General features: G+C 35.9%; 1 protein-coding gene across 1 annotated transcript; it reads left to right on the top strand.

Moving 5' to 3' along the window:
- Window positions 1-264: 264 nt before the first annotated feature.
- On the top strand, window positions 265-26,609 carry LOC311083177 (uncharacterized protein). Its single transcript, XM_084114516.1, has 7 exons — window positions 265-496; window positions 11,503-12,377; window positions 16,091-16,142; window positions 16,413-16,548; window positions 17,718-17,851; window positions 24,152-24,391; window positions 25,082-26,609. Exons 1-7 carry the CDS (start codon window positions 416-418, stop codon window positions 25,628-25,630), a joined length of 2,067 nt encoding a protein of 688 aa, XP_083970642.1. The 5' UTR covers window positions 265-415; the 3' UTR covers window positions 25,631-26,609.
- The last annotated feature ends 815 nt before the right edge of the window (window positions 26,610-27,424 follow it).

Here is a 27,424-nt window from a genome sequence, read left to right as displayed (position 1 = left end):
ATAGATAGATAGATAGATAGATAGATAGATAGATAGATAGATAGATAGATAAGAATAAAAGGGAAGATTTGCTATAAGTTTAAACAAATATGCAAAGAGCCACAAGTCCGAGCTGGCCGCACATAAATAAAGTAGCCTAAATTAAAACAAAATCTCTTGCATTTTAGGACGTAGATTAAAGGTAATTCCACTCCCTAAAGCAGTGTGCAATGGCAATAAGTGTTCCCATTCTCTCTCTCTCACTCTCCCCGCTGATGTCTATTTGATCTGTGCAGTAGTCGTGAACGCGCACCGCCAGACCTCCGCTGTAGCTGCGTGCGTGTCCACGCTTTATGAAGGCGCGTTCCCTCAGGTGAATGGAGAGAGTAAGAGGACGAGTCTTGCGTGTGTCTCTGGCCGAGCTGAACTGACTAAAATGGGGCTTCGCGGATTGACAAGGACGGGGGTGTACATGACAGTCTGCCTTCTGTGGGTGACTGGATGCTTTACGCAAAAAGTGAGTACAAGTGTGTGGCAGTAGCCTACTTTCCCTTTTGTTTGTCTGCGGTTTGTTTCGGCTTGTCAAAATGTTTACAGCAATGATTCTAGTTTGCAGTATAGTACACTATATGGAGTATATGTATCAGTTAAAACAACTTCAAAATAGCAGGTCCCTTGGTTTGAAAGATAGACCTATTTAATTCGGAAGTTTGGGGAAGGTGTTGTGATGAAATGTGGAGCAGCTTGTTGTGTGGTCCGGGTCGGTTCTGGCAGAGAGTTGGGCTGAGCGGGGTCAGTTCAGCACGGGCCAGCGGTTCCGCATCAGATGGTTCCGTGAGCTCAAATAATACATAAATAAATGAAGGGGAAAACAAAGGAAAATTATATTATTAAAGTTTTTTTTTTTTTTTTTTTTTTACAGGTAGCCTATATTAAGTTATCAAAAATACATTAAAATGACATAATTCGATCTATGATCAAACTGTTCTTTACTTTATTGTGGGGCTTAAAGTAAAAAAATAAATAATAATAATTATAGGTGGTGTAACTGTACAGAGATTGCAGAAAACAACAACAATACAAGGCTGAAATTCTTGTTGGAAATGTTGGCACAAGTAGATCTGAATACTATTTTTATGATTATTATTATTAATATTATTATTATTTGTGAATCAATTTTACTTTAAAATATTATTAGGCTAATATTTTAATAACTTTTGAAAATCAAAATCAGTGTTGTGTGATCAACATGCACGTTTTTTTTTTTATTACTGGTTGCTTAAGTTACACCATGTGAAAGAGTCATTTGATCAAAATGTTTGTAGAAAATTGTATAAACATTTTGCTAAAATGAATGCAACTTTTTACTTAGCAAATTGTATCATTTTGGGAATCTGTCTGCATAATACATAGCTGGCTATAGTTGCATCATCTCACTGTCACAAAATAACAATTTTGTTTAGAAAAGAATTGAGTTGTGTCACAGCACTTGCAGTCACTAGCAGTTTGTACTTGACTGCAGGTTCTTAGACCTGGCTATATGTACAGCCATAGATCAGAACTGAATGGCTGGACCTTTGATATTGTGCCATTCACATTCCCTTCACTACAGCTCCTTTGTATTCTCTATCAACTTTCGTCACAGAGGCCGTACACTGTTTATGTAGCTTCTCAATGTTAGGAAATCAAGAGTTTGGGAAATATGTGTTGAGGAGAAGCTTAGTGTGTTTTTGAGGTGATTACCAGATTCCTGTGGGGAACATGCTCCACTCATGCAATTAAACACATTGCTCTGTGGTCAATTCCACATGCTGTCTTTCACCAATACTTATTCCCTTCCCAGGCATGGATATGGTTTATTAATTATTGTAGTGCAGAGCGAGATAAACAGAGATAGATCCCATCTATTTGAATCTTAATTTTTTTTTAAACGTGCACTGAATAATTTCCCCTTATTTAGAATACGTTTACGCGATAAAGATGTACTAAAACGGAAAAGTTTTCCCTTATAGACAACAACAATGTCAAAACAATCTGCGTTCACAGATCCACGAAAACGACTAAAAACGCTGTATTCTGCTGCCAGGCCAGTAGTTGGCGATGTCACTTTGTAAAGAAGCACTACGCGCCTATAGATTGAAGGTGTAATATGCATGCGTATGACGTCACAATTTTCACAAATTTTATCATTTTCAAAAACTTGCAATTTGAAACCCGTTTTCAATAGTTTTCAGGCCCCCAAACACTGTTGTCACGTAAATGAATAGCCCAAAATGCATAAAAGTTTCTAGTTTTTAGTTTAGTTTTCTTCTGTGGCAAACAAAATAACATTATATTCCCATTATGTTTTTTTTTGTTTGTTTTTTTGTCCATATAATAAAAGTCAATGTCAAGAAGTCAACATTCTTGTTTATTACAAATGTCCACAGAAAAAAGAAAGTAATTTAGGTTTAGACATAAGAGTGAGTAAATTATGTCAGAATTATCATTTATCAGAAATGTCAGAATTATCCCTTTAAAGGTCGGATGAATAGGCTACAGTATATTCCTTTTTTTCTTATCTTTTTTTGGTGGGAAAGTGCATCATCTCGACTGTGCCACATAAGGACAAGGGTTATTTCTGAGGTGACAACCTGTCACATTCAGTCATGACTCTCTTCCTCTGTGAACTCTGAATTCTGAGAATCCTGAGCGGTTTACAAAGGCTTTATTGCATTGTTGATGTGCATCGCTTCAGTTACAGAGTGTGTGTACCTCAGCACAATTATCTGGCCCCTCTAAATGCTTCCTTTGTCCTCTTGAATTAACTTGATTTTCAGAACTGTGCAAATCAAGTTTGGAATTTGATGCATGACCCCCACAGATGAAGATTATATATATTTAAAAATCTCCATTATATTATGTCATCTACGATATACTGTAGGTTAAGATACTTGTCAGCAATGATAGAGAGTGTTGGTGCAGGTCTAGCTCTAGTAGTCATCAATATTTTGCTCTCATTCTTGAGTTAGTTTGGTTAACACTGTTGGAAATACTTCATACATGCATGTTTTTTTGTTCGCATATCTATGCAAAGCACTTGTGAATTCAGAGTGATTTCTCTCAATTATTCAAACTCACTACACCATAATGCCCTGAGAATGGAGAAAGCCACTCATAATAGTTTTAATGGGAGTGAACCGCTAATGTGCATTTCCTGGCCAGCAGACTACATTCTGTGTGAATTTGGAAGTGATTTGTGGAGACGAGAGTGGCTAGTAGAATTATTCCAGTGACATCTATGGCCTGGGAGCAAACAACTATGATAAACATGTTCAGGGTTGCTCTGGGAAAATAGTTTTTTTCTTTCTTTTTCCTTCCACTGATTTGGCACATTTGTGCAATTGGCATGAAATGCCACAGCAGTGTCCTAAAATGATGTACTCCGTATTTAAATATTTCAAACTATTTTAAAATAAATATTATAATTATAATGCATGCAAACTATTTTAATTGCAAAAGTAGTGAACTGGAAAGTTCTGTATACATTTGTATCCTCCAGAAGAAAACCAAAACAAAATTACCTAGAATAAATCATTAAAAAAAAAAAAACATTTAAATGAATTAATTACATTTTCAAATGAAAAATATTCCAAGATCATTTTTTTAATCAAAATAATATTGCATGATTTTAATTTAATTTAATTTAATTTAATTTAATTTAATTTAATTTAATTTAATTTAATTTAATTTAATTTAATTTAATTTAATTTAATTTAATTTAATTTAATTTAAATATTTATTTTTTTCTTTTTTATTCTAGGTTATTTTATTTTTTTCTTGAATCTTTTCTCTTTTTTTACAAAGTATAAATGTAGTATAAAATGTAAAGTATAAATATTGAGCACTGAGTACATTACAGTTTCACAGGTTGCAGGTTCCATTTGCTTTTAGTGAACTATTGTTAACTTTTCATATCCTTTTCGAGGATTCATTTTATTGACTATTAGTGTTGGTTTCGATTACTTTATTACTTAATGAAGTTCTTTGTGTTTAATAAAAATCTGTTTCTGTGTGCAGTGTAAAGTGATGTGCAGCAGCTACCACTGTTGTTTTCATCAAAATATTATTGTGTAATATTGTCATCTTCCTGTCCTGCTGGCCTCAGTGTCCAGTGGCAGGCTATGACTGATGTAACCGGTTGTAACACATCATCACGGGCTCTCTGGGCTCGATAGTGCCTGGAACAGTCTCACTTTTCACAACCAATAAATAGCTGTGCTCCTCTCCCAGCCCCCTTACAGGGGCCCATAGCATGTTTATGGGGGACTCACAGGGGTGTTTGCGCATTTGAGTGTGTGTGGGGGGCAAAAGGGGCTTACTTAAGCCCTCTGCTCGCACAATTTCAGTAGTCATAATGTCAGCTCATATTATCTCTGAAACTTGTGTTGTGAAAACACTCTTCGGTACAAAAGAGACCAGGAAAAGAACTAGATATAAACTTTCAGTTTACCGGCTGACTTCTCACGTTTCATATCGAGTCACATTTTTCTCTTCAAAGCCTTTAAGTACAAATAATGTTGGTGAGACAAGCAGAGAATGAATTATTGTAAAAACAACAATAAGAACGGAGGTTATGAACTGACATGTTTACTGTACGGGGGAATGAAGGGGCAGATGTGTGTGTAACCTATCAAATACAAGAGGAAGCTCCAGCGTGGTGTTTTTCACATTGCAGCCTTTACTGCAAAATCTGCTGTTCCCTACGCCAGCTGTGAGTTTATCTGGCACTGTTTTACTCACACTCATTCATTGAGTCAGCTACAGTTTGTTGGTGTTAAAAGTGTAGAGGCTTGTTTTTCAGTTCAAGAGTTGCTGTTGCATTAGCAGTTTACAGAAGGAATTCAATTCTAATTCTAATTCAAATGGAATAAAACTGCACAGAAAACGGTTAAATAGTAGGATAATAATAAATACATATACACTACTGTTCAAAAGTTTGGGGTAAGATTTTTTTTTTTTTTAAAGAAATAAATACTTTTATTTAGCAAAGATGCATTAAATTGATCAAATGTGACAGTACATACACTTTCAAAGAAATGCTGTTTTGGACTTTCTATTCATCAAAGAATTCAGAAAAAAAACACCGTGTCAAGGTTTCCACAAAAATATTAAGAAACACAATTGGTTTCAACATTGATAATAATAGTAAGAAATGTTTCTTAAAGCACCAAATCAGCATACTGGAATGATTTCTGAAGGATCATGTGACATTGAAAACTGGAGTAATGGCTGTTAAAAATTCAGCTTTGTCATCACAAGAATAAATTACACTTTAAAATGTATTCAAATAGAAAACTTTAATTTATTTTAAATTGTAATAATATTTCATTTTTTGATCAAATAAATGCATCTTTATTGATCCTAAGAGACGTTGCACTGTTTTGCATTACTGTTGTAAATTGTGATTACTTCATTGCATTGACATCTGTGTCTGCATTTAGAATATATGGGAAAGCTCCATGGCTATCATATATTGTCATTTCCGGACTTGTGCGAAGGCTAAATGGGAAGAATTGTTCATATCACCTAGTATTATTTTATACCTTCCTGTTTATAGTGTTTCTACAATCATGGCTTCAGGGTTCATGGCGCCCTATTTTCTTTTGGACTGGTTCCATGCCATTTTCTTTTTCCATTGTTACCTTTGTGTTTCATATTTTTCTTACCTAGATTGAAATTGCAATGGATTGTTAAAATAATAGTTGCTTTTACTTTTAATGTAGCACAACTGGGGCACAATAACCAGCGGGACCTTATGTAAATGCCTCTTCTTATTACCCTCGTTTCATTAAAAGGCTGTCTAACCAAACAGCAAAGCCTTCCAATGTCCCCTGTGTGAGAAAAGACAACTAAACTAATTACGCCATGCCAGTGCGAGATGATGAATGATGTAACAGAGCTGGGATGTTTGGCATTATAAGAATGTCCTATTTCCTATTCCACACTGTGGCACTTTGGACGCCATTCATGTGAAGTCTACCATGCATGGTACGCTGCCCTAACCAGCAGATAGTCCAGTATTATGGTGGAGCCACGGTAATGACCCAATTCTATTTGTTCGAATAGAGAGGGAGGTACTTACAAAAATCTCGCAAATCACTGCCAAAGTTTTCTTTTTTGTTGTCTTTCGGAATTAGACACGATCATGTTGGACTTGTTGAACCAAGTGGTTTTCTAAGGGCTGCTGGGTGGTTTGGTTAAATCACAAACCTCTTCAGCACACTTCAGTGAAACAATTGCATTTCCTCAGTTTCTGTTTGGTATAACCCTACATGCTTGTCTTGAACCTTTTTTCACCTCTTGTTCCAGTTTAGTTTGTTCTCTGTCTCTCATATCCATGTGCATTGCTCAGCTTTACTGTTGTGCTAACCTGAAATCGGCTTACTTTACATCCCAGCAGCGAGTGGCATTTGACCGGCTCAAATGTCAGGCATGCAATTATTAGTGTAGTAACACATGAACCTGAGGTAAACTCTGGACAGCATGAGGCTTTGACCAACTGATCTCTTTTAAACAGCCTGAATGGAGAAAAGCACGGGCTGAGAATCAAGGGTAGAAGTGTACACAGAAGAAAACAAGGCATTATGAATGCGAAAACGACTTTGACCTTGTTAAGCTGCAGAGATTGTTTACTGTGGCCTTGTCTATTTAAGATTACCTTTTCACTGATTCTGTTTTTGGGGCTGGGTGGGGTCTCAAATCCATAGCCTGATTAAAAATGTTGCGTCTTAAAGCAAATCTTGAAGTAAATGCTAACGTTTCCTCAGCCTGCTTTGTTTGATTAAACACTACCGATCAATGGAGGTGAGAATGAAAATGATAAGACTCTAACTTCTGGGATGGTACAATGTGGATGCCCTCAAGAGCATCCCAAAAAGGTCATATTTTCTCAATTGTCTTTTAAAACTATCCTTTTTTGTTAGAATTATTACAACCTTTATTATATTAACCAACATTAAAAGGCTGCATTGATTTTAGACAAGATTTTAAAAATCACCAGTAGTATAAAACAATGTCTAAATGGGTCATATTTGGCTACTTAACATTACATTTTTTTCCTTTGCCTGGTGATCAGCCGAAAAGGAAAGTAGTTTCTGAGGGGCAGTGCATGTTTTAACATTGTGATGAAAGATTATGGAGACAATCACTTCTTGTTGACTAATATATTAAGCTGAATAAAACTAGGAATGTGTCTTTGGAAGGTAAACCGGCTCATTTTTTTTTCATCTCGACTTTAATTTCACTTTTTGTCCAGGATAATGCCGTCACTTGGGGCTAGGCTTGTTACCTGTCTGGCGTTGTTGAGGTCTTGCAGTTCTTTTATTCAATCCCACAGTCCAGAACCAGTGCCAACAGGAAGCCCAATAAACAAACAGGCCCCTGCCAAGGTCTGGTTTGGAGTGGTCTAGCCCTGATCCCCATCTGCCTTTAATTATACCGAGGTCCCCTCATCCTGCACACCTGTGAGATATTACGAACAGCATGTCTGAAGGAATACCTCCCTGGGGTTAGCAAAGCAGCCAGCATATCCAGCTTTGATACACGATGAAGGAGGAAGGGTTGAATAGTTCAGGTTTGGGAGAGGCAGACCGAAGCTAATTTTCTGAACAGAACATTTCGTTTTGTTTCTCGGTGGGTTTCTTTTACAGCTGTCTGTTGTTATTGCACTGAAACGATCAAAACAGGGCAATGCTTTATGTAGTTTTGTAGCATCTAACGACTAACCGTCAGACCAACGACGGCTGCCAAAATTGTTTACCAATGTTTAATGTTGCATCAAACAAACCGGAGGAGTGCCAAAGACTTTCCCGTTAGTTTGTTGAACTTGTGCCATCCTATTGAACTTTTGATGCTAGAACTACCACTGGCCTATTAAGATGTTTTAGGACCGTAACGTTAACCCCTGGAGTGCAGGTTCTGGGAAGAATTATCTTGAACAGTCTGCTGATTCTCCACTGTTATTAAGTGTATTATAACATGTTGAACATGTTTATCTTAATCTAAATTCAAGTGGTGCAGAAATTTCCATTTGTTACATCTTTCTTTTTCTTCCATGCAAAGTTATCTTTAAATGTGCTGCTATAAAGTCAACGCATGCAACTCTTTGACTTCCACATGAAAAGCATTGCAGATAGTGTCCCGCAAGGAAAGTTTTACTATTTGTTAATGTGCAAGAATGTCTAATTTGTACAATATGATGATTATTCTCTTAATGTCATATTCTTTCACTGTGACTTACAGCTTAATGCGTCTAGATCTGTGCTTCCCAACCTTTTTTGACTTCAAGGGCCCCGAACAATTTTCAAAGGCCCCCTAGCCCTAATTTTGTTTTCAAAACGTATTTAAATCTATGAACACTCCTACTTTCTATAAATTTAAAAAAGTAACTACAGTAATCAATTTACATGACTCTTCCAGTTGTTCATGATTTACTGGATAAGGACTTTTATATTTCTACCTCAATTTCTACCTAATAAAATGTTTTAATTTACACCTTGCTTGGCATAACTAGTAAAATCTATAGTCATCATTATAAAAATGCTCACGGGACTTTAACACTTTATTATTTGACATGACTTTTCTAGCTCTACTAATCACGCTTTTCAAATTAGGCTACTTCATACAGCACTGTATATCCAAGTTTTCCAAGACTCTGGGAACCCAGGTTCTTTAAAGGAAACAACACGTTGCTGGGGGGGTACATTTAAAATTGTATTTACTTTTACTTATTTGTCTTACTTGAAATACTTTTAAGTCATCTTAAGCCACCTTGAAAGTCTGAGGCCTCATATAGGCCCTGGTTGAAAAGCAGTGTTCTCACTAAACTCAAGAACATATTTCTTGTTGAAACGGGAAGTTTGGTTAAAAAAAAAAATCAAGAATTTGCTCCCAAAATGAAGTATGTATAACTTTGAGTTAGATAGGAGAAAACATTATATCATCGAAAACAATTACATCACCTTTAACATCTGAGCAAAATCACAAACATAATCTTGTGGTCCTGTTCATAATCGTAATTATTTTTTTGTTTTTTGTTTTTTTTAAATACGAGTTAACAACAAAAGGTTACAAGTACACTAAATAAACATAAGAATATATATATACATTTACATAGAAAGGACATTAGGATAAACTACATGGTTACACTGTTACTAACTGCTTTTAAAGGAAAACTGACATGTTTCAATTTCATTGTATGTCAACAGTATAGTATTGGAATGCAATGAGAAATCATGGAATCTATGTAGTGAAGGAATGTAGACCAGACCCAGTTGAAGATATCGAGTTTAGATTTTACAGATGCTGTAAGTTTTTCCATATTGCATTGTGTTATTAGGAGGTTGAGCCAAAGGTTTATTGATAGCTTTGTTCTGTCTTTCCAGTTAAAATTGTTTTTTTTGTTTTTGTTTTTTGCTGTAGTTAAGTGCAATGAGTATAAATTGTTCTTGATGTTTAGATATAGTTAGTGTAGATAAATCTCCAAGTGTCACGTCTTGTTTTGGTTTTATTTCATGTCAGTCATGTTTCATGTCTTTGTCATGTGATTCCCTGTTAGTCATGTGATCCTGCCATGTGTTCCCTTGTCTGATTTGTCATGTTGTCATTGGTTCCTGCCTGCCGAGCCTGAGCCTCTTCACATTATGCCTCCCTGGCCCCCTGAACTGTTGGATCCGCCCTGGCCCCCTGAACTGTTGGATCCACCCTGGCCCCCTGAACTGTTGGATCCGCCCTGGCCCCCTGAACAGCAGGCTCTGCCCTGGCTTCCTGCATTGACGGCTCCATACATATAATTTATAGCGAAACAATACATTTATAGTTTGTAAAATACACATTGGTGTCTATGGAAGCAGCAATAACAATCCATTCAAATATATTTGCCAACGTGTTTTATTCATATCAGATACACAGTGTAAGTAACTATAAAGTCTGGTCTGTCAGCCATCGTGATGGATGATGGCATTGTTTATCGGCCCAACCCTAATGTCAGCCATGTTTCATGCCTTTGTCATATGATTCCCTGTGATCCTGCCATGTGTTCCCTTGTCTGATGTGTCATGTTGTCATTGGTTCATTGTTTAATTGTTCACAGATGTCCCTTGTCTAGTCCTTGTGTATTTTAGCCCTCATGTTTGCCATGTGTCTTGGTCAAGTATTGTTTCACTGTAACCTCTGTGGGTAAGGTCCTGTCATGTTTATGTTTTGTTCATGCCATGTCACGCCTTTGTTTTATGTTTGATCACGTTCTGTAAATAAACTGCACTTGGGTTCTCTACAAACTTGCCTTCAGTGGACCATTATTACACCAAGTAACGCTATTCAAGAATCTCTGATAGCCTGTCCACGACCTCCAACCAAAAGTGTTGAATGTATCTGCAGTCCCAAAAGGCATGGAAATGATTATCAATATAAGTTGGACAGTGTATACATTTGTTGTTGATTAAATGTCCCATTTGGTAAAGTTTGTGTGTTGTAATATGCGTTCTATGTAGCAGTTTGTATTGGATCAGTTGAATTTTACCATTATATGTATATGTATATGTATATGTATATGTATATGTGATCCTGGATCACAAAACCGGTCACAAGTAGCACGGGTAAATTTGTGGCAATAGCCAACAATACATTTTATGGGTCAAAATTATCGATTTTTCTTTTTTGCTAAAAATCATTTGGTTATTAAGTAAAGATCATGTTCCATGAATATATTTAGTAAATTTCCTACTGTAAATATATAAAACATTTGTTTTTGTGAGTGAATGCAGCACAATCACAAACATAAATGGACAACTTTAAAGGCGATTTTCTCAATGTTTCAGTTGTTTTGCACCCTCAGATTCCAGTTTTTCAAATAGTTGTATCTCGGCCAAATATTGTCATATCCTAACAATACATCAATAGAAAGCTTATATATTCAGTTTTCAGATGATGTATAAATGTCAATTTCAAAAAAATTACCCATGTGACTGGTTTTGTGGTCCAGGGTCACATATTATATATATGTCACATGGGTAAATTTTTTGAAATTGACATTTATACATCATCTGAAAACTATATATATGTATATGTATGTGTATGTGTATGTGTATATATACATATATGTTTTATTGCAGATGTGTTGCCAGTTAACGTTCTCTGTACCCATGCAAGTAGTCAATTTTGGAGTAGGAATTGCTATTTATTTGTCTGTAGTTATTAATAACTTATATATTTGTGACAACAGTTTCTTTGGTTTTAAAAGTGCAAAGGCTTGGTAAAGAGGGGAATGATAGTTTTATATTCCTTGAACCAACTGCTTTTCTTTTTACTTCTCTTAACTGTATTGAAAGTAGGCCTGGTTTGGAATGTTATATTTTAGTTGAATTTGGTCAAAGGTCATAAGCAGGCCATCAGTGTATTTTGTATCAATTTTGTATCAATGCTGTTTGGTTCCAGGCTGTGACAGTAGAAATGCATCTGATGCTTTTTGTCTTTGGTCTTTAGGTTTACTTTGATTGTGGAGCCAAGGTGGATGTTGTGGATGTGCAGGGCCTCATTCTGTCACCTGGCTTTCCATATAACTATTCATCTGGAACTCACTGTGTGTGGCAGTTCTTTGTGCCTGTTGGTCACCAGCTAATCATGGAGATGTTTGATTTTGATGTCTTTGAGAGCCATAACAGTCCTGCAAGATACACCTCCACTGTTGTGGACGAGGTACCGAATGATGGCAGCGCACTGGTATCAAAAAGCCTTGGGAGTCCAAAAGAACCCCAGTCCACACATAAAGAGGAGGTCAAGCAAGTGGTTATCCAAGAGCAGTCCACCAAAATGGAGATGACCAAAGTTTCCAATTCTGCCAAAGTGCTGTCCGATTCCCCCTCGGCTCCACAACCATCGGTTCCCTTATCCGGAGAGCAGCCAGTTGAAGACAGAAATTCTATTTCACCTCAGGCATCAAGAGCAGTCAGTGACTGGATCTCCACAAGTCCACGTACAGCCACAGAAACGGATGAAGCTGTGAGCCCTGACACCCAGCCACCTTTGATTGATGCCTGTCCCCATGATGTCCTCTACATATCTGATCTCATCACCTTCTCCACCCGATTCTGCGGCTCTAGACGCCCTTCTAGCAGCCAGTTGGTGTTTGGGTCTGACGATGACATGGTGGAGGTCATCATGGAGTTGATAACCACTACCCACTGGGGCCGTGGTTTTGCTCTCCTCTTCCACTACCAGAATCAAACACAAGCATTCACAACCAAACAACAGAGATCGGTATTGTCCTCGGACAGCAGAACTGGTGCACTTCTTGGTGCTGTGAGTGGAACAGTCGCGTTTGCTGTGGCCCTTGCTGGCATCCTCTGTGTGATTTTCAGGTAAGGAGGTTTCTTCTACAAGTGGAGAGATTTATTTGTAGTTGATCCAGAAATTACATCGTAAAAATCCCATGCAGCCATGTGAACATATCTGACTTAAGAGTTGCTAGGTAAATTGAGAGACATTTGAATATATATATATAATTCTATACACAACTACTTTTCAATTGTTTGGTGTTAGTACACTTTCTTTATTAAGCAAGGATGCATTACATTGATCAGTGATACAGACATTTTGTAATCTTTCCAATTATTTCTATTTCTGTTTTTTTTTTTTTTACTTTAGAATCCAGAAAAAATTGTTTTCACAAAAAAAAATATTAACCAACTGCTTTCAACATTGATAATAATAACAAATGTGTTTTTTATAGGAGCAAATCAGCATATTAGACTGAATTCTGAAAGATCACGTGACACTGAAGACTTGAGTAATGATGCTGAAAATTCAACATATAAATGAATTAATTACATCTTAACATATTAAAATAAAAACAGCTATTTTAAATTGTAATAATATTTTAAAAAATATTACTGTTTTCACTGTGCATTGTGAAATTATAATAATGTGACATTTATAATATAATATAAATGTCATTCTGACATTTAAGTCTTTGTATTCAACATTTGTATTCTAACACATCCTCCTTCTCAGTCCATTACAAACTAGCTGTTTGCATCACAATTATTTTTTTCATTCGTTCACTTTAGAATTAGCCATATGTCGCACACACTGTACCATGTCCGTGACAACTTAAGTCAGATGAGTTGGTGTTGACACAGCTGGAAGTATTTTTCACCATTGTTAAATCAGCTTAAATCAAGTCTTTCTTCTTCTTTTTCGGAAACACTTTGATGTTAAAACACTATTCATACCTGAGCATATTCATGGTGCCGCACCTGGCATTAAACTAAATGCACAAAAGCGAGGTGCAGTCACACAATAGAGAGGAAAGGAAGCGGAAGAAATATAAGAAGCCGAGAGAAATGGTTGAATAGAGAAAAAAGGAGACCAGTTGTCTACAAAGATGATTCAATTGTTTGTTAAATCACAAAGCATGATGTTTCAAAGAATCCATAATGTAAGATTCATTCTTTGTTGGTCCCAATGGGAATAACAGCGTGACTTTTGACACCCACAGAACTGATTTATGAAACATGAATGAAGCGATTTATATGTGCTGTAGTGATCTTTCCAAATGCTGTTTACACCTGGTATTAACATACAGTGAGGAAAATAAGTATTTGAACACCCTGCTATTTTGCAAGTTCTCCCACTTAGAAATCATGGAGGGGTCTGAAATTGTCATCGTACGTGCATGTCCACTGTGAGAGACATAATCTAAAAAAAAAATCCAGAAATCACAATGTATGATTTTTTTAACTATTTATTTGTATGATACAGCTGCAAATAAGTATTTGAACACCTGAGAAAATCAATGTTAATATTTGGTACAGTAGCCTTAGTTTGCAATTACAGAGGTCAAACGTTTCCTGTAGTTTTTCACCAGGTTTGCACACACTGCAGGAGGGATTTTGGCCCACTCCTCCACACAGATCTTCTCTAGATCAGTCAGGATTCTGGGCTGTCGCTGAGAAACACGGAGTTTGAGCTCCCTCCAAAGATTCTCTATTGGGTTTAGGTCTGGAGACTGGCTAGGCCACGCCAGAACCTTGATATGCTTCTTACAGAGCCACTCCTTGGTTATCCTGGCTGTGTGCTTCGGGTCATTGTCATGTTGGAAGACCCAGCCTCGACCCATCTTCAATGCTCTAACTGAGGGAAGGAGGTTGTTCCCCAAAATCTCGCAATACATTGCCCCGGTCATCCTCTCCTTAATACAGTGCAGTCGCCCTGTCCCATGTGCAGAAAAACACCCCCAAAGCATGATGCTACCACCCCCATGCTTCACAGTAGGGATGGTGTTCTTGGGATGGTACTCATCATTCTTCTTCCTCCAAACACGTTTAGTGGAATTATGACCAAAAAGTTCTATTTTGGTCTCATCTGACCACATGACTTTCTCCCATGACTCCTCTGGATCATCCAAATGGTCATTGGCAAACTTAAGACGGGCCTTGACATGTGCTGGTTTAAGCAGGGGAACCTTCCGTGCCATGCATGATTTCAAACCATGACGTCTTAGTGTATTACCAACAGTAACCTTGGAAACGGTGGTCCCAGCTCTTTTCAGGTCATTGACCAGCTCCTCCCGTGTAGTTCTGGGCTGATTTCTCACCTTTCTTAGGATCATTGAGACCCCACGAGGTGAGATCTTGCATGGAGCCCAGTCCGAGGGAGATTGACAATCATGTTTAGCTTCTTCCATTTTTCTAATGATTGCTCCAACAGTGGACCTTTTTTCACCAAGCTGCTTGGCAATTTCCCCGTAGCCCTTTCCAGCCTTGTGGAGGTGTACAATTTTGTCTCTAGTGTCTTTGGACAGCTCTTTGGTCTTGGTCATGTTAGTAGTTGGATTCTTACTGATTGTATGGGGTGGACAGGTGTCTTTATGCAGCTAACGACCTCAAACAGGTGCATCTAATTTAGGATAATAAATGGAGTGGAGGTGGACATTTTAAAGGCAGACTAACAGGTCTTTGAGGGTCAGAATTCTAGCTGATAGACAGGTGTTCAAATACTTATTTGCAGCTGTATCATACAAATAAATAGTTAAAAAATCATATATTGTGATTTCTGGATTTTTTTTTTTTAGATTATGTCTCTCACAGTGGACATGCACCTACGATGACAATTTCAGACCCCTACATGATTTCCAAGTGGGAGAACTTGCAAAATAGCAGGGTGTTCAAATACTTATTTTCCTCACTGTACATCTTTCTTGGGTGATCCAATCACATTGAAGACATATTTTAATAACCGGTATAAACAGGGCCGTTTCTAAATTTTACTGTTACAAACAGAATCTATTTGTTTGCATGTTTGTTTATAGAATTTATTCGTTCCAACACATGTTTGGCTTTTAACAATACACAACTGTTTTGTGATGTTTTAATATACCTTGTTTGTTTGGAGACTTGAAGCACATTTGCCATTTAGTGGGATTTGCCTTTTATGAACTTCACACTGACCGTGTAATGTAAGGTAACACCAAAATCTGTTGACATCCCACAGTCCATTGGTGGATCATAACAAAGGGTTTATAAGGAATAGATATATCCCAAAATTGCCTACAGGTATATTGTAATCCAATATACCTCAGTGTAAATGCACAAGTATAAAGTACACAAGTATAATGTTATATAATGAACTTTTATTTAATTAGTTTTATTATTAATTTTATTGTAGAATGACATTTTATTTTAATAATGAACAGGTGGGGCTTATTAAACTATTATTTTCAACTAATCACTGTGGGGTATTGTGCTAATATTACTGTCTGGTTATGAATTTCATAAGTAAATAAATTAAATTTCTTTACTGATGACATGACCTCTCTAGGCTTCAGAGGTCATGCAATTACATTCGATTTTAAAGCATCATTTTCTGGTTCACCCTGCAACTTACTCCTACCAAAACTCCTACTGTGAGCATACCAGACAGTTCTCACCATGTCCTACCATAATTCATAGCAGATATTTGAATGTCGTTTAGCTGAGAGAAGTAAACACTCATTTAATAGAACACTTGATGACCAATAACAGTGACAGTAAAAACAAACTAGATAATGTTATTTGTATTGTTGTTTTCCCAGACCGAAACTATGCGCGAAAGGAGCCAATGCTTCATCTTCTCTCAGCTCAGAGGTAAAGTCAAAATATGATATGTGTATGTATGTATATACACTGTATAATACATACATACATGTGACAATTGAATTGTGTAAATTGTTGTTCCTTAAATATTAGATGAGCAGTCTTGATCTCTGTCACAAAAGCATGAATACACAGTGATTTTGTTCCTCTTTTTCTTTCTGGTGGCGAGTCTTCAGTTTGTACTGACATTAGGTGCTTGACGAGTGTTCATTTTGGACCCTGTCTGTTCATGTAGAATTAATGTGAGGTACTGTGTTGTAGGCTCCAGGAGGAGTGCTAAATTCAGCGGCAGATGTGAGTGAGCTGCAGATGGTTTCTCCTAATGACTTGGAGCAGCAGCTGGGTACAGTGAACGACAACAACAACCATTCCCTCAACCGCAGTCTGTCCCATACAGGTGCTTAGTATGTCTTTATGCGTCTACTACCTCGTTTTATTTTCCATTCCATCTCTCTCTCTCTCTCTCTCTCTCTCTCTCTCTCTCTCTCTCTCTCTCTCTCTCTCTCTCTCTCTCTCTCTCTCTCTCTCTCTCTCTCTCTCTCTCTCTCACACACAATGTATTGTTTTCTTCATTGATGTTGTCAGATGAAGCGAACTTTAGGGTCACTGGGTTCCTTTCGGTAAAGCTGCTGAGTTCATTTGTCCCCTATCTGAACCTATAGATTCATTTGGCTCTTAGGAACAGATAAAAAGCTAAATTACTGAAATTCAAGAACAGTACTGCAAGACTACGAGAACTCCATTAGAGTGTAGCTTGCTGAAAAGTGAATTTCCTTCTCTATTCAAACCACCTGCAAATAACTGCATTTGAAGCAACACAATGCCATTTGTTGTATATGTTTCAACAGAAACAACAAGGTGCATTTCATTATTTTTCATGTAAAATTAAATGTGAAATAATAATATGGAAGTTACGTGTGAGGTTTTTGTGTTTCTCCGGAGACTGCGCCATTTGTGTCCCCATTTACTACTAATATAAAATTTAGAAAAATATCACAGATTGAACTTTTGATTCAATTCTGTTTAGTGTCCAATAAAAATATATTGTCCAATAAAAATATATTTTTATATGCAATAAGTATCATTAGTATTAATGATAAATGAACTATTACTCACAGTCCTAAACATATGGACCCAGCTGTTAAACCTGTATTTGTTGATGACTGGTGTGACTTTACGGTGGCACAGTATGATTTTGTGCAAGTTCAGCGGTAACCATTTCAAATGAAATTATGAAGAAAAAAACACTTTTTTTTTTTTTTTTTTTTTTTTTTCTGAGCCATGAATATTTCCTAAACACAAATGTATGAAGTCACTTTATCTTAATGGGAGGTCGAGAATATATGCAGTACTTACATCGGCTTTATACTAAGCTCTAAATCAGAAAATCACCCTTTCTTTAATTTGGTCCAATCGTACCAGCTAGAGAACTTAAATGTTTTCCTTTTTTTTTTAGGCACCATGACAAATGCAAACAGTTATTTAGCTTTTTATATATGCGTTAACCTGAAGTATTTACAGTCACTTTATAAATTTGACATTCCACATGTTCACGGTGCTCTGAAGCTTGTGACGTGTCAGAGAAGAGTGATCTGCAGCTGTTCTCCAGTGGTCTGACTGAATTGGAGCTGGGCACAGATGAGGTTTTTGTCATCGCCTCTGCACCCACCTCAGCCCAACTGCCCTTCTCTCCACATACTGTGAGTATCTGATTCTTCTTCTACATTTCTAAATCCAGAAATAGATGAGAAACTTTGATATATTTTGTATATACACTACCGTTCAGACGTTTGGGGTTGATACGTTTTTTTTTTATGTTGATGTAAAAAGCCTCTTATGCTCACCATAGCTGCATTTATTTGATCAAAAATACAATACAAATTTTTATATTGTGAAATATTTTTGCAATTTATAATAACTCTTTTCTGTTTTAATATATTTTAAAATGTAATTTATTTCAAAGCTGAATTTTCAGCAACATTGATTTGCTGCTCAAAAAAACATTTCTTAACAAAAACAAAATCTTACTGAGCCTAAACTTTTGTACAATAATAATAGTATGTGTATATGTGTGTGTATATACACTACTGGTCAAAAGTTTTAGATCGGTAAGATTTTTTTATGTTTTTAAAAGAAGTCTCTTCTGCTCACCAAGGCTGCATTTATTTGATAAAAAACAATTAAAAAAAACAGTAATATTGTGAAATATTATGACAATTTAAAATTACTGTTTTCTATTTACTATATTTTAAAATGTAATTTATTCCTCAGATGAAAGCTGAATTTTCAACATCATTACTCCAGTCTTCAGTGTCACATGATCCTTCAGAAATCATTCTAATATGCTGATTTTATGCTAAAAAAACATTCATTATTATTTTCAATGTTGAAAACAGTTGTGTACAATTTTTTTTCAAAATTCTTTGATGAATAGAAAGTTCAAAAGAACAGCATTTATTTAAAATAGAATATTTTCTAACATTATAAATGTCTTTACTGTAACTTTTGATCAGTTTAACTCATCCTTGATGAATACAATTATTGATTTATTTTATTTCTTTCCCCCAAAAATAAAAATAAAAATTCTTACTGACCCCAAACTTTTGAAGGGTAGTGTTTAATGTTACAAAAGCTTTAGATTTCAGATAAATGCTGTTCTTTTGAACTTTCTATTCATCATAGCATCATGAAATAAAAATGTAAAAAACTGTTTTCAACATTGATAATTATCATAAATGTTTCTTGATCATCAAATCATCATATTAGAATGATTTCTGAAGGATCATGTGACACTGAAGACTGGAGTAATGATGCTGAAAATTCAGCTTTGATCACAGGAATAAATTACACTTAACTATATATTCACATAGAAAACAGATGTTTTAAATTGTAATAATATTTCACAATATGACTGTTTTTGTTTATATTTTTAATCAAATAAATGCAGCCTTGGTGAGCAGAAGATACTTCTTTTAAAAACATTAAAAATCTTACCGATCTAAAACTTTTGACCGGTAGTGTATATATATATATATATATATATATATATATATATATATATATAATAATAGTATAATAATAGAAAGCAATCTAATCCTGTCCGTATATGAAAGGCGCATCTCTAGAGACTAAATTACAGAGAGATGTATGGAGATATGTTTGCAGGCAGCCTACACTGATTTAGAATGCTTCCTAATATGTGTATATATATATATACACATATTAGGAAGCATTCTAAATCAGTGTAGGCTGCCTGCAAACATATCTCCATACATCTCTCTGTAATTTAATCTCTAGAGATGCGCCTTTCATATACGGACAGGATTAGATTGCTTTCGATTGGACATTTTTTTATAAGCTTTATATATATAGCTATATTTCTCATGTCTGTGAGGCTTGTCTATACACTGTTTTTCAGTTCATTTTTGAGACGCGCTCCAATTCACAGAGATCATGAAAGCGCGCCCTGTTCGTTTTCTTTTATTTTACAAAAGCACAATGTTTTCTTGTTGAGAGTTTACACAAATAAAAGTAGTTGCGACTGATGTATTATTCTTTTCTGTATGACCAGAAATGATGGAGTATTTTAAGTTGTTTCCACTGTTGATAGGAAAATGTGAGTGATGGCACCGGCGCCTCCATGTCATGCAGTGCACGCTCCACACTCCGCACAAACACTTGGATATGCGCTTAATAATAGTGAATATTTATCTAGCCATGCTAGACGGATAATCCTCTTCATGTTTAACAAATCAAATTTTGTTGCATTTTATTGCGCCAGTTTGAAAAGGGCGGCTGAAACACTTAGCCTATACAGATAAACGCCCAACGCTGGTGTTTTTCTTTAAATAAATTCGTTTAGGCTTTAAAATAAATATTGTTTGTGGGCTAATTAATGCCACAATAATTTGTTTATTTTATTGGCTACTTATATTTTTAATTTTTGTTTTGCATTGAATACCATTTAAAGGATTTGCTGTGCACCGCAATGCCATCCTCCCATAGAAAGACACATAAGAGCCACCTATATTTTCTTTAAAGGGTTTCTATGGGAGGAAAACGCTTAACGTATAATTAAATGCATTGCGTTCATATTCTGGGCTCATCTGCTTTTCTGTAGGATAGTATGGTTTATTAATAAGGTGTGTACAGCATTTGATCTTTATCACTGAAGTAGCCTATTAAGCCACATTAAGCTTTATTATAAGGGTTTTCTATAGGAGGAAAACTCTTAGCCTAATGTGCAATTTAACGCAATGTTCGTATTCTGGGCTCATCTGCTATTAATAAGGTGTGTACAGAATTTGATCTTTTAACATGAATGTCCATTGGGGGCTGCTATTTCTTCAACTTTTTGAACGTAGAAGTGTGATAAAGGCGCGATAGGCTGTCAATTTTATGTGGATAAAGACATATTTTGTACATGACTACACATGTCCTTATAAGGCCAAGAAAATATGTCGTTTTAACGACATAGCATCTCGTTATTACGAGAAAAAGATGTCGTTTTAACGACATAAGATCTCGTTATTACGAGAAAAGATGTCATTAAAACAACATAAGATCTCGTTATTACAAGAAAAGATGTCGTTTTAACGAGATAAGATCTCGTTATTACAACATAATTGAGTGGAAAAAATAATATGTATGTGGCAGCAATGCGTCACCGCAAGTTATAACTCTGAATATATAAATGTAAATCCTGAATATAGTTATAACTCAGCATGTGAGCTCCACTCAATATTCCGCTCTATGCCAATGCGCTCCACTCAGTCGCTCACGGCCCAAGCGCTCAAATCCCGCTCCAACATGAAATCTCAGTGTAACGTAGGCTACTGTACTATAGCCTTTGTTGATTATTTTTAAGGCATTGTTGGGGGCATTTACCATTTTGCATAGGTGTGATAATAGGCCATTCTTTAAACTTTAACTATATATTCAGGATTTACATTTATATATTCAGAGTTATAACTATATATTCAGGATTTACATTTATATATTCAGAGTTATTACTATATATTCAGGATTTACATTTATATATTCAGAGTTATAACTATATATTCAGGATTACATATATTCAGAGTTTTAACTATATATTCGGGATTTACATTTATATATTCAGAGTTATAACTATATATTCAGGATTTACATTTATATATTCAGAGTTATTACTATTTATTCAGATTTACATTTATATATTCAGAGTTATAACTATATATTCAGGATTTACATTTATATATTCAGAGTTATAACTATATATTCAGGGTTACATTTATATATTCAGGATTTACAACTATATATTCAGAGTTTTAACTATATATTCGGATTTACATAGAATTATTTCCTGTTTGGCCCCCCATAATATATGTGTGTGTGTGTGTGTGTGCGTGTGTATATATATATATATATATATATATATATATATACATATACATATACATATACATATACATATACATATACATATACATACATACATACATACATACATACATACATACATACATACATACATACATACATATATATACACATACATACACACACACACACACACACAAATTTTCCTTTTTTTTTTAAAATGTAATGCAGTAACTAGAGGATGACACATATCATTTTGTTGTCCTTAATGCAATGAACAAAAAAGAAAGTGTAAACAGCAGAGTGGTTTTCAGACTTTCTCCTTTGGAACCTAATTTGTGACTGTGAACTTCAGGGAAAATGGCCTTGTATACATCCACTGAAAAGTGAATAAAGTTAGTGTTGAATAAATAACCTGCACAATTATTTTTTTTTCAGATGCCACTTTTTTTGATAGTTTGTTGTCTAATGCAAAGTGTCCAAATACTGTTGAAGGTCACTCTGATATCTTATATATTTTTTTAAATGGTGTTTTCATTATTTTCTTAGCACTGGAATGGTTTGATACTCTGTTTACTTTTGCTTGGTAGTTTCAAACGTTCTTCATGACACTGCACCAGCTATTCATGCTGAAAACAATTCAGTGTAGTACGCTGATGGAGGCCAAGCTTCATGGTGTGTGATGATGTGCTGGATGAGGGGCAGAGAAGTAGCTCTTCACTAGAGGCTGCTGGGACAGGGGAAGCTGGCCCACTAATAGCTCTGACTAATGAATGCTATAAGTCTGTAGCCAATTTCCCAGCTCCAGCTCCAGCTCTGTGTGTGTGTGTGTGTGTGGTCCATGCTGCTTTGGCTCTGAAATGTGGCATGAAAAATTTGCCAAGCTGTGTGTTCATCCAAGGAGGTTTGAGAAGAATCAGAAACCTGCGTCTCTGTGGTGTCCGGCTGGGTTCCTGCTAACTGTCTGGTGCTGTAGTTTCTTTATCCATATTTGTTTTTTGCATTTGCCCACAACCGGACAATTTGGTATTGTCTTGGTTAATTTATGGAACAGTGCCAGAACAGCTCAAGATTAAACCCTGCATAATACTCGTCTAGACATGGGGAGCTGCAAGAGATCATGTGTGAGGACTGTCAAACTCCCACTGATGAGAAAACCCCCTCTGATACTCAGCCACACGCTGCACATGTCCAGTTAACAGTATCAGTAACAGTATTAGTATCATTATAAAATTTAATTTCAAGTAACTTGGAGTCAGTGATTTTGACCATTTATGAAGCCCAAATTACTTAGTCAGGAAATTGGCTTACAAAGTTCACACACTGGACTCATTCTGAAACTATTTAATTGTATTATCAAGGTAATTATAGTAGTATTATAGATTACGTTGTACAATCTTAATGGATTTCCGTTTCCTCAAATATTTGATAATACTTCTTTTGAGAATTCCTTTTTGATGAAAGTGGTAAACACATTTAACCCGTGTTTTTATAATATAATAATATAATAGTCCTGTGATGGTAAAGCTGACTTTTCAGCATCTTTATTCCAGTCTTCAGTGTCACAAGAAACATTTATTTTTATTATCAATGGTGAAAACAGTTGTGCTGCATAGTATTTTTGTAAATACTTTTTTTTTTGAAAGAAAAATAGAAACTCTCACTTTAATCCATCCTTGCTGAATAAAAGTATTTATTTCTTTAAAACAAATCTTACTGACCCCAAACTTTTGAAAATGTATAATGTATTTTTTTTTATAATATAATATAATATAATATAATATAATATAATATATCTCTTTGCGTCAGGGTCCTGATCACCCTGTCTGGGTTTATTCTGTGATAACAACCTGCTGGATGTACATTATCCCACTTATTACACAGCCACTTTCCACTAAAGTAAATAATTAGACATGAAATATTGATCTGAGTTGAAATATTTTATTAGGTCTTTAAATGCAAAGCTTCCGTTGAGAGAGCAGTTACTAGCAAGGTTCAAACTAGATGGGCATTTAATACGGTACAGTCATACCACTTAATGCATGGTATTTCGCCACGTAAATAATTATGGAGGTAAGAGATATTGATTTGATATCAAAATCACAGTGTACAAAACAATCAAAACATGCAAAATGGCAGAAGCTGCGTTTGAATGAAACGAGATAGCGAGTCCGCGATACCGGATGACATAACTGTTCACAAAATATTGATTTGAGGTTTAATATTTTATTAGCTCACTAAACGCAAAACTTCCACAAGGAAAAAACATTCCTAGCAAGCTTAAAGCGCCGACTTCGGTTACCCGGATGGGCCTGTGTTATCAGTTTTTATCGGTTGTTTGGGGAACAACATACCGCTTGATGGCACGATTGACCATCAGAATGAAGTATTCCACAGAGCCATGCAATAAAATATAATAAATAAATATTATTGTTTATTCTGCGTAGTGAACATCCACTACAGGGTAAAACAATACAAATGCATAACCATTTGTACTTATCTTTTTGCATTTCTGCCTGACAAGTAGTAATCTATAGAATTAGTAGTGCTACCATATCAAGTATTTATTACAACATAGAGGGGTTTATAGTGTTCGTCAGTTTAAAAAAAATCTCCTAAATTTGTTCTCTCTTTTGTAGCAACGAGAGCGTTTCCTGAGACACAGTGACACTGGACCCAGCCGCCCCTTCGACTGGTCGACTCCAGATCCAGCACTGCCTACTGTGATAAAGAGCAGCCAAACCGGATCAACAAACAGCACACGACCACGAGCGTGGAGTGTCCGAACCTTCCAGGATCTCCTTCCTCCTCTTCCTCAACTCCATAAGAAATGGTGCAGCTGGAACGCAAACAGCCCTTTCACCAAGCTGGTGGACAGTGTGAGTAATGACACATAAGCCCTTTTTAATCGCATAAAAAATATGATTCAAATTTCATTAGTGTCATTTTTACAAATTCTTTTTACCTAAGAATATACCTTTTTATATGCGCTCTTAACGATGACCACGATGAAGAACATTCATCATAATGTTTTTCGTTATCACTTTTTGTTTCATTCAAGTGTGTAAGCATGGGCGGTGGCAAAAAAAATCAATTGCTTTTCGAAGTGTTTTTCTTTCATGCTGTAAGGTATACTAAGAAGTCTCTTATGTTCATCAATATTGATCATATTATTAAACTGTGAAATACAATTTAAAACAACTTTTTGTCTATTTGAATGTATTTTGAAATATCATTTATTTCTGTGAAGTCAAAGCTGAATTTTCAGAAGCCATCAGTGTTCGCAACACGTCCCAGTATTATTAAAGTTGTCATCACAAACAGGCATGCACATGATGTGCAGGATTAAAATGAATGACACATTAAAAGGTTTAAATATGAGTCAGAAAAAAATAATTGAATAAGTTTGAAGAGGCCATCAATGTTTCTCATTACTTGAAACATCCTGTTTCAATAAGAAATATCAACACAGGAAAGAAAATAGTGTAGTTTTAGAATAGATATAGTAATGAAGAAAATTTTATTCAAGGTTTTTTTTTTTTTTATTTACTGTGACAATGTGCACTCAGGGACTCCCAAGCACAGCTACAGATGCTGGAAGAGGAAAGGTCCTTTCCGATGCCCCTCTTCACAGTCATGCCAACAGCTGCCACTCCGACTCCTTCACGAGCAATGCCTCGTACCCCCTGACTCAACCTGCCCAGCGCCAGCGACGGCTCAACTCCACCAGCAACCTGCGACGCACCCGTTTCAACACTCCATGCTTTGGCCTGCTCTCTGGCACGTCCGAGTCCTCCAAACCACAAGCCAATGGAATTACAACCTCAAACACGCTCTCCGACACCAGCCAGCAGCAGGACCGAGCTGAAGTATCAAGCGTGGAGGACGATCACGTCACTGTACCTGTGTTTGCAATCTCGGAAGAGGAAGACCGACAGCCTCTTGTGTCAGCAGAACCTCCAGAGAAGTCTTTGAGGATGAATGGACAGATGTTTGAAGGCACAAAGATGCCACTGCTATCCAAAAGCCAAGTCGCCAGCATCCATCCAACCTCTTTAGGGAGGGGAGGTCGTGGTGGGACGTTGGAGACGCAGGATCCCTCAGCTCTTTCTTGTTAACTGTGACTTCAGAAACAGTCTGCCAGTGCCACGAAGTTTAAGTATGATGGTCATGTGACCGATTCAGCCAATGGATGATCAGAACGGGACTGAAAACGCACATCTTATGAGCTGCTCCTGGTGTCTTCAGCACATATTTGGTGTGTGACAATGTACCGTGGAATTTGAAAGGGGTTTTGTTTGGAATATTGGCATGAATGAAAAATGAAAGCACTTATTGTTCTTCCTGTTATTGTATCAGCACAGTTAATTTGCTAAATATAAAACCATGTAACAGTGTATTTTATAACCTGCAATTGTTTTGAAAGTACTCGTGTATGTATAAGATAAACTGTTAACAATAATCACGTAATTCCACTCACTACTAAGAGTTTGAGTTGTAGACTGGGTGCATTGTTACTTTCATTATGAAATTCCATATATCTGCTCTATGAACAATAAGGCTTGTTCCTAATCCCTTTGCAACACGTAGAAGACCAATTAGCAGATCTAGTAGAAAGCTGCTTTGCATCTCTCTTGACTTCAACTTTTTTTTATTCACCATGGGTCCAATGCACGTATTGTTCTGTAAAAAAAAGAAAAGAAAAAAGAATCTGTGTGCAAGTAAAGCATTTGAAATAGCATATTCGTAATTCTCAAGGGACACAAGCACTGCATAATTAATTTCATGTTAAAACTGTTCTACAAATAATTTCAATTGTTCTTTTTTTTCACCTTCTTTTTCACTTACTATGTGCCTTTTGGCAATCATCTATGCTGCTAAATATGCACTGATGCAATAACTGAAATTTTGTGTATACAATCATATTTTTATAACAATTTCATATATAATGCAACTGTTTTCGTTATATGGTGTTTTCCTGAATGCAGTAATATTGTCAACTGTACTGATTTTGATGGATTATAAAGGGAATTGATCACTGTACAGACATTTAAAATGCAGTAACTAACATTTAATGCAAATAAACTTTGTATAGTGAAGTTGTGTGGCTTCTGTACAATCATTTCAGAATATGCATAGAAAGGAGAGTCATATAATTGAATGTAGTCTTTTATTATTAGTGCTGTAAATTAGACAAGGTTTTATTTCTAGGCATTACAAACATGAGGCACAGCAAGCGCTAATTCAATTATGGAACTTACAGTGCTATTATATGTGCTTCTCTATAGTTACTGATAAACAAAGTTTTTTTTTTCCTCCCCATTTGAAAGCCCCAGTTTAAACTTTGAGGTAGAAATAAACCATTTAAAAAAAGCCTTTTCTGAAAGAAGGAAGGGAAAAAAACAACTTCCCACCCATGCAAGTAAATATTTGCTGTGGAATACATTTCCCTTTCAGCAAATGCAAAGCAGCCTCCAAAGCTTCCCTAACACTCGGGACCAACCCCGAATAAATCCCTCAATCATTCCTGCAGATTTTAAGAGTTCATAGTATGAGACCCGCTTTAGAGCTTACATCATAACACCATTGAATTTCATTAAAACCACCTTTTAGGTGCATACAAGAGCCCGTTTCAAAGAAAACTATAACGTGCATGTAGATATTTAGAAAGGTATAATCAGATTTTTATCTGATTGTATATTAGTTGGTATGACAAATAATCCTGTATATATGTGTGTGTGTGTGTGTGCATATTTTTAAAAAGTAATATTTTGCATACCAGTTAATATACAATATGATAAAATTTAGGGAAAGTTACTTTTTTTACATTTATGCATTATATATATATATATAGAGAGAGAGAGAGAGAGAGAGAGAGAGAGAGTTATTAAACAGGTGCAAGCAACCATTAA

Source organism: Abramis brama, assembly GCF_963993115.1.
Source record: "Abramis brama genome assembly, chromosome: 5".
Classification (NCBI taxonomy): Eukaryota; Metazoa; Chordata; class Actinopteri; order Cypriniformes; family Leuciscidae; genus Abramis; species Abramis brama.
Note: the sequence above shows the minus strand (reverse complement) of the source record. Positions and strands in the feature narration are given on the sequence as shown.

Coding starts and splice junctions, on each gene's coding strand:
- LOC311083177 (XM_084114516.1), top strand. CDS start 416: ATGGGGCTTCGCGGATTGACAAGGACGGGGGTGTACATGACAGTCTGC. Junction 497..11,502: donor CTGGATGCTTTACGCAAAAA/GTGAGTACAAGT, acceptor TTTGGTCTTTAG/GTTTACTTTGATTGTGGAGC. Junction 12,378..16,090: donor ATCCTCTGTGTGATTTTCAG/GTAAGGAGGTTT, acceptor TTGTTTTCCCAG/ACCGAAACTATGCGCGAAAG.